The 8,861-nt window shown below is 38.2% G+C and overlaps 1 protein-coding gene across 1 annotated transcript in view; it reads left to right on the top strand.

Annotated features, from left to right (window-relative positions):
* Window positions 1–8,861, top strand: part of MDFIC (MyoD family inhibitor domain containing) — an 89,478-nt gene that overhangs the window by 60,730 nt on the left and 19,887 nt on the right. The window contains exon 4 of the mRNA XM_015408293.1: window positions 912–1,178. Coding sequence (XP_015263779.1) covers window positions 912–1,178 — 267 coding nt within the window. The remainder of the gene's footprint in view (window positions 1–911; window positions 1,179–8,861) is intronic.

Below are 8,861 nucleotides of genomic sequence, written 5' to 3'. Positions count from 1 at the left end.
TGTGGCATGATTGTGTTATTGGGTTTGTTTCTTTTGAAGGGGAAGTGATGTGTTCTGAGTGAGGACATATTTTACCTCAGAATACAGTAGGGTGGGGAGTATGGCATTGTATCTGTCTATGCAACTGAAAATTCCAACTGCCTTGCGGGGGGAGAGTATGAGGTGTGGAATGGAGTGAAGTCCAATCAGCTTCCTTATGCAAAAGACCTTGAAATGCTGGGCGGGACTGCACAAAGCAGCCAGTCAACCTAGCCAGCGTCTTCTGACTGACAGTTCAAGCGTCCATACACTAAAGGGGCCAGATTTAGAATGTTCTTACTCAATTATATATAAGGAGAGATTGCTATGAAGTAATTGGTGTGACTGTTGACCTTGTAAAACCTTCAGTTTATTTTTAAGAAGTATGAGTACCACCTTGCCATCATATTGATGTCCAAAATGTCTATACAAGAAGTTAAGTTTGTACAAAACTACATCAATCAAAAAAAAAGTTTAAAGATGCAGTAGTATGAAAATAAATAAGATCCAGAAGACAAAATTAAGCAACTAAAGTGCACCAAAGATCTTCATGCAGTTTTTAACCTGGAATGAATGGGGTATAAAGTTACTACCAAGTAAATATGTTTGGACAGGGGCATTCGAGAGGCCCTCCCCTACAAGGAGCCCTTGGCTGGCTCCCACAGAAAATTTCTGTGCAGGTTTGGGGCACCATTGAAGCTGTGGGCTGTTGCATGATAAAGCTGAATCAGAAGGGTCAGACTTAATGGGGATTAGATGAACACTGAGCTAATCACCGTATGCAAAGTTTACTTTTTAAGAATCTAGCTCTGTGTTCACTGACTAAACAAAATAAATACTTTGGTTCTGCATAAACTTTACAACTTTAACTTTTCCCCTCCTTCTCTTTAAAGGCCAGCCTGAACGTTTGCCGCGGCCAAATGCTTTGCCACTTGAAAAGCACAAGGAAGAAATTGGCAGAACACAAAATGGTCATGCAGGTCTGAGTAATGGAAGTGGAATTCACAATGGAGTCAAACTTGTAGCAAAAGATAGTAGAAAATTCTCAGCACCAGTTTCCCAAAAAATGCACCAAAAAATTCAGTCCAGCTTGTCTGTCAGCAGTGAAAGCAGCAAAAAAAGCTCTGCATGTTCTCATAAGCCAAGTTCTTCACCTGAAGGTAAGCTTGAAATCTTAGTAGAAAACTGAACGCAGAATAACCAAAACCTATTCTCGCCAGTAATTGCACAATCACCTAAAAATAATTGAAGAGCATGAGTCTTGTTCCAGAAAGCAAATAGAGATCATTACAATAAACCACCTGTTACTTCCCCAAAGGAAAATATTAAGTATTTGAAGGAAATTGAAATGGGAGGTTTCCTGTTTTCAAACATTTCTGCACCTCATTCTTGAGAATATGTTTGGACGGAGTAGTTAGAAATGGCTGATTGTTAGACATGAACATTACACAGCACAGTGTGTAAAAGCCTCAGAGGGGGGTTGGTAAATACTTTAGCACTTGGAATGGCAAGTTGTTTTTGGATGAAATTTTGTCACCAAAAATGGCATAGTGTTTCCTGCAAGCCTGTATATTTTGACCAGAAGGTAGTCAGAACCTAGGCCTCTTCTTTAATTACTGCCATGGATGATTCTGTGCTCAGGTCAACAACAAGAAGAAGAGGGGGAGGGGGAGGAGGAGGAGGAGGAGGAGGAGATTGGATTTATACCCCACCTTTCACTTGGAGTCTCAGAGCAGCTTACAAACTCCTTTCCCTTCCCCTCCCCACAACAGACACCCTGTGAGGTGGGTGGGGCTGTGAGAACTCTGACACAAACTGCTCTTTCAGGAACAGCTGTGCCAGAGCTTGTGACTGACCCAAGGTCACATCAGCAGGTGCAAGTGGAGGAGTGGGGAATCAACCCCGGTTCTCCCAGATTAGAGTCCGCACACTTAACCACTACACCAAACTGGTACATGATTTGCGTGTACAAATGCTGCTACCTTCTTGCCCTCTTCCCCTGCCCCCAGGACAGAATATCAGCAAAGTAAGTGCATTTCATTCCTGGTTTTGTTTGTTTTTGCTGTTCTCTGCAATTACTCTAATGGTCCTGAACTTCCTGAGCCTATTTTTAACCTGCTGCCACTCAGTGCTATTATGGTCAGTAAACTGTCCTTACATCTATTAAAATAGAAGCTGGTAAATTTTCATATTGGTACTGCCATCACCACCAACAATGCAATCATGAGCAGAGTTCCAGTCTTCTAGGACCATTGAAGCCAGTGGACTTAGAAGGGTTTAACTGTGTTCAGGATTATACTGCAGGTACCTGTGGTGTGTGCTGTGAGGAGAAGGTCAGGAGGAGGAGGAGGAGAGAGCCTAATGGTGTAACATTGGGGGTTTAGGTAAAGTTGTATATAAAGTGAGATGGATTGGCTTCCTGGGAAGAACGAGTACTCAAAGAAGAGTAGGGCAAAGGAGATGGATATACATTTTGAAACCCGTAAGCAATTCCTCTGGATCTTGGGAAAGATCCAGTTGACTTCTTACCAGGTTAAATGAGATCTGTGTAGCCCTGGGAACTGATTACTTCCTTGTCCTCCAGCTTCTTTTTCTTAAGTGTTTGGTTTACAGAATATTATAAACATAACAAAACATAATACATTACAAGTTATTGCTGTTTAACCATCCATTACTAACAAGCATAGGTATGGAATTCATTCAGTCTGTAGCTGAAGTCTGATTTAGGAAGGTTGTCCCTGCTACACCAGTTTGGTGTAGTGGTTAAGAGTGTGGACTTTTATCTGGGAAAACCGGGTTTGATTCCCCATTCCTTCACATGCAGCTGCTGGTGTGACCTCGAATAGTTATGTCAGAGGTGTTCTTGAAAAAGAGCAGTTTCTGTCAGAGCTCTCTCAGCCCCACCTACCTCACAGGGTGTCTGTTGTGGGGAGAGGAAGGGAAAGGAGTTTGTAAGCCGCTCTGAGACTCCTTCAAGTAGTGCAGGGCGGAGTATAAATCCAATCTCTTCTTCTCCTCTTATGGCAATTGTTCTTTAGACTCCTTTGTAGGACCTAGCTTACTCAAAATTATAAGTCTCTTAGTTAATACTGCTTCATAAATCATTCATATTCAGAAATGTAATCTGGTCCAGTCCTTCATAGACTGAACCATTTCAGATGGCATGTGGAGGATCTCTGATTTCTTGCTGCCTTATAGCAACCCCTGCCCCAGTTAGGAGGTGGGGAAATATCAACAAGGATTCTAACCTAGACATATGTTAGCTGTGCTAGGCGATTTCTTAACTTCAGGGAGCATTGATTTATGGGACCCCTTTCTTTCGCCCCATAAATTCTGAGGTATTGTATCCTCCTGAGAACTGTGTGTATGTGATATTTCTAAATAGACTGGCTCCAAGTGTTGCATGTTGGATGGTAACAGATACAAAGCCGTACAGTTTAAAGCTCTTCATTCTGTTAATCTGTTATTTTAGAAATAAGCAAATACTGTTGAACACTGATCAGCACACAGTTGTATTGATGCTAATATCAAAGAGCTTTGGAAGTTAAAAAAGTTCCACCATGGATAATGCCCTTTTATTCTGAAGAATGTTTTCATTAATGCGAGTCCTTGGAATCTTTTTTTTTTTGGTAAACAAATTTTTATTTTCTTAGGAACATAACATATAAGATTAAATCATTCAGTCCATTGTTTACCTCATTCCCTTCCTCCCCTCCCTCCAGTGGCTTCCCGCAATGCTTCTCCCCCTTCTTACAAATTTCATTATATCATTAACACATCATTTGTTATCATCCAACCTCAAGATAACATCATTTGACTTAATATTGATCTAAACATATTAAGTTTTGTTTTACATCCCAGTTCTTTTCCAGATATATTTTAAAGTCATTCCATTCTTGAAAAAACACGTTGTCTTCTTGATTATTCAACTTCTTTGTAATTTTATCCATTTCTGCCATGAACAGAACTTTTTGTATCCAGTCTTCGATTTCTGGTACTTTCTCAGTCTTCCAAAATTGTGCATAAATCATCCTCGCTGTTGTAATAAGGTACCAGAATAAAGTCCTTTTAGTCGAGTTAACTTCTTCCATTTTTAGTCCCAAAAGCAGAATTTCAGGCGCTTTCTTGAAAGAGCACTTAAGTATTTTTTGCATTTCTTTGTGGACTTTTGTCCAAAAGAGTGTAGCTTTTTCACAAGTCCACCACATATGGTAAAATGAGCCCTCATGTTTTTTACATTTCCAACATTTATTTGACATATTCTGGTTCATATTTGCAATTTTCTTTGGGGTCATATACCACCTATACATCATTTTGTAACAATTCTCTCTAACATTGGTACAGGGTGATATTTTAATAGCATTTTTCCACAAATATTCCCAGGTTTCTATGTCAATTTCCTTATTCATATTTATTGCCCATTTTAACATTTGCTCTTTCACAGTCTCATCTTCTGTATACCATTTTAACAACACTTTATACATTTTAGAGATATCTTTTCCCCCTCCACTCTCCCATACCTTTTCCATTTCATTTTTTTCCTCTCTAAAACCATAATTTCTTTTGTCTGACCTAAAAAGGTCAGAGATCTGCATGTATTTCAACCATTCATATTCATATTCAATTTCATTCTGCTTTTTCATTACCCATTCTGTTCCCTCTTTTTTTATTATGTCTTTATACAGCAACCAATCTTTGTCTCTACGTCTTGAGTAAGATGTTAACACTTCCACTGGTACAATCCAAAGTGGCCTTACATCACCAAAATATTTTTTATATCTCATCCATACCACAAATAATGCTTTTCTTACCACATGATGCTTAAAAAAGCTATCCATTTTTGTTTTGTCATACCATAAATATGCATGCCAACCAAATCTACAATCATGACCTTCTAACCCCAATAGCTTATCATTTTCTAATTTCACCCATTGCTTCAACCAGGTCATACAAACCGCTTCATAATATAATCTGAGATTTGGTAGCTGTAGTCCACCTCTGTCCTTGGCATCACAAAGTATTTTCATCTTAATTCTCGGTTTCTTGCCTGCCCAAACAAACTTTGATAGTTCTTGTTGCCACCTTTGCAGCAAATCTGTCTTACTAAGTATTGGTATTGTTTGGAACAGGAACATCAAACGTGGTAGGACATTCATTTTTATAACTGAAATTCTTCCCATCAGTGACAAGTTCATTTTGTCCCATTTCTTAAAGTCTTGGGTTAACTTAGCCCATAGTTTTTCATAATTGTTCTTATATAAGTCTATATTCTTTGCAGTTAACTCAATGCCTAAGTATTTCGTCTTCTTTACCACTTCACATTGTACCAAATTTTGTAGTTCCACTTGTTTTTGTTTCGTCATATTTTTGCAAATAAGCTTCGTTTTATTCTTGTTTACATAAAATCCTGCCAATTCTCCAAAATCTTTTATTTTTTGAAATAGTAACGGTAACTCTTCCGTCGGGTTTTCCACAATAAACATTACGTCATCTGCAAAAGCACGGTATTTATATTTAAAACCTTTATGTGTCAAACCCTTAATCTCTTGATCTTGTTGTATTTTTTGTAAAAGTACCTCCAACACCCAAATGAACAATAGCGGTGACAAGGGACAACCCTGCCGAGTACCTTTCTGTACCTTGAAGCTATCGGTCAATTCTTTATTTACATTCAGTGTAGCTCTTTGTTCCGAATAGATAGCTTCAATACAATTTCTGAACTGTTGTCCCGTATCAATTTTTTCCATCATCTGTAACATAAACTTCCAATTAAGATTGTCAAATGCTTTTTCCGCATCCACAAACAAAAAAGTTACCTCTTTTTCAGGGTGCTTTTCATAGTATTCCACTGCGTCCATTACTATTCTTACATTATCTCGAATTTGTCTTTTTGGCAGAAAGCCCGCTTGATCTTCTGAAATCACTGTTTGTAAGTAGTTTTTCACTCTTTCTGCAATAATTTTTGCAAAGATCTTATAGTCATTATTTAGGAGAGAAATTGGCCTGTAGTTCTTTACATTCGTTAGTTCTTGGCCTTCCTTTGGTATCAATGAAATGATTGCCTCTTTCCATGAGTCTGGCACTTTCTTGCACATCCGTATGTCGTTGGATAAAGCTTCCAGGGCCGGGACAAGTTCCTCTTTCATTTTTTTATAAAACTTCGCGGTAAATCCGTCCGGCCCTGGCGCCTTCCCCAACTTCGCTTCTTCAATTGCCTTCCTCACTTCCTCTGTTTGGATTGGCCCATTTAGTAAATCTTTAAACTCTTTGCTTATTTTGGATAGTGGAATCTCTTCTAAATATCTTTCAATCTTCTCAAGATCAATTCTATTTGCTTGAAACAATTTAGCATAATACTTGAAGAAACTTCTCTTTATACCATTAGGGTCAACGAATTCTTTTCCTTCTTCTATAATTTTGGTTATCATTCTTCTTTCTTTTCTTGCTTTGAGTTGCCAAGCTAGATATTTCCCCGGTTTATTCGCCCCTTCAAAAGATTTCTGTTGTAACTTCTTTAAATTCCAATAAAGCTCTTGGTTCAAAAAATCATTCAGCTGTTCTTTCAGCAACTGTAGTTCTCTAATAATCTTCTTTTTCCCCGGTTTCTTCTTCAGTTCTTTTTCTTTTTGGGCTATTTGTTCCAATACTTCCACTTGCCTTTGAAGTTTTTCCTTCTTTTGCTTCACATTTTGTGAGATGAGAATCCCTCTCATCACAGCTTTGTAAGCGTCCCACACTACCTGTATTGAAGTCTCTTTATTCAGATTTTGTTGGAAATATTGTTTTGTTTCTTCTTTTAACATTTCCATAACACCTTTTTTATCCAACAAATCTTCATTTATTCTCCAAAGAAAGGATTTATTCCTTTCAGTAGAGGTCCACAAAACAGGGTTGTGATCCGAGTTACATCTAGGCAGGATTTCTATTTTTTGTGTTTTCATTGACAATTCTTCTGACATCCAAATCATATCAATTCTGGAAAAAGAGCAATGTCTATTGGAATAAAAAGTAAAATCTTTCTGCGTTGGGTTCCATTTCCTCCACACATCTTCTAGTTTTTCCTGTTTGACTAGTTCAAAAAAGTTCTTTGGCAATTTTCCACTAATTTCGTTGCCTTTTTGTGATTGTCTATCCAGCCGATCTATAGTTCCATTAAAGTCTCCGGCCAAAATAACTTGATCATAAGTTTGTCCTTGTAGGTGTTCAGTTAAGTCCTTAAAGAACTTTTCTTTTGCTCCATTGGGTGCGTATATATTGACCACCAGTGTCTTTTTCTGTTGAATCATCACTTCCACACCCACATATCTTCCTTCCAAATCTTTGAAAATTTCTTTAGGTTGTAAATCCTTTTTCACATATATCACCACACCTTTTTTCTTATTTAAGGCCGAGGAATAAAATTCTAATCCCAATTTAACATTTTTTAAATATTTGGCATCCAGTTTTCTAATATGAGTTTCTTGCAAGCATATCAAGTTACAATTTTGTTTTTGTATCCAATAATTGATTCTTTTCCTCTTGTTAGGTGAATTTAATCCATTCACGTTCCATGACAACAATTTGTAATCCATTGTAGATTCTTAATTTAAAGTTCTCCAAAGACGTCAGAATTGTCCGCCTTAAATTTATAAAAATCCGTCACCGACCTGATCTGGACTCTCCCACCTTTGTAAGTAAAGGATAAGCCTTGTGGAATTTCCCATCTGTACCTAATATTCAAAGTCCTCAGTTTATCCACCAAAGGCTTATACCTTTTTCTGTCTTGCAGTACTGCTCGGGGGAGTTCTCTCATCACCATAATCTTGTTTCCTTCCATTTCAAAAGGGACGGTGAATTGTTTCTTAAAAATATCTTCTGTAGTTGTTCTTGTTACAAATTGTACAATAACATCTCTTGGTAAATTTTTCTTTTCTGCAATTCTGGAGTTCACTCTGTATATCAAATCAAAATCAGAGTCCATTGTCCCTTCATCTTCTTCCAAATATGATGTTATTGCCTTCATCATTTCATCTCTTATATCTTCATTTTCCTTCTCTTTAATGCCCCTGAATCTCAGATGGGTTTGCATCCTTCTGAACTCCATCATTGTTTCTGATCTTCTAAATTGCTGAGTCAAAGAATCCTGTTTTTCTTCCACTTGTTGCATCTTCTCTTCCACTTCCGTAGTTTTGGTTGCATTAGCCTGAATCTCCTTTTTGACTCCTTCTATTTCTTGCTTGATTGAAGTTATCTCAGTAGTGACCAAATCTTTAATTGCCGCTATGTTCTTCTCCTGAACCTCTTCAAGTTGTTTCAGATGAATCTGAGTCTGCTTTGCCATTTGTGCCTCCAGTTGCTTTTCAATCTGTTCCCCCATCCTTTTTTCACTTTGTTCTCCCATAGCTTGTATTGCTTCCAGCATCCTTTTCTCCATTGCCTCCATGGCAGCATACATCTCTTTCTTATCCTTCTCCCTCTCTTTTGACATCTTGGGGGTTGGTGTCAGCCTAGTTGGTGTTGAATTAGTTCTTGGTCTCACTTTTGGCTTAACGTCAGGATCAGAGTCAGCTCTTTTCGGTCCTCTTCTGGTCTCCGTTTTGGTGCTTTTCCTGCGGTGCGCAAATTCACAAACAAACAGTCTCTTCTAAAGGGTAGCCTTCAATCAGCCATTCCCTTCTATTTTCGCTTTTAAAAACCCTCTAAAAGAAGTTTAAAGTCAAATTTAAAGTCAGGTCCTCCTCAAAATGTCGGGCGCAACTTCTCTATGGTATTCGGGTATAGAGTAGGTCAGGTTACCGTATTCCAGGTCCCGTCTGTTCGTATACACTCACTTCCGGTTCTGCTCTCTTGTAGCTCCGAGTCTC

The sequence above is a fragment of the Gekko japonicus genome, unplaced genomic scaffold (genome assembly GCF_001447785.1).
Source record: "Gekko japonicus isolate JY-2015 unplaced genomic scaffold, Gekko_japonicus_V1.1 scaffold333, whole genome shotgun sequence".
Lineage (NCBI taxonomy): Eukaryota > Metazoa > Chordata > Lepidosauria > Squamata > Gekkonidae > Gekko > Gekko japonicus.
Note: the sequence above shows the minus strand (reverse complement) of the source record. Positions and strands in the feature narration are given on the sequence as shown.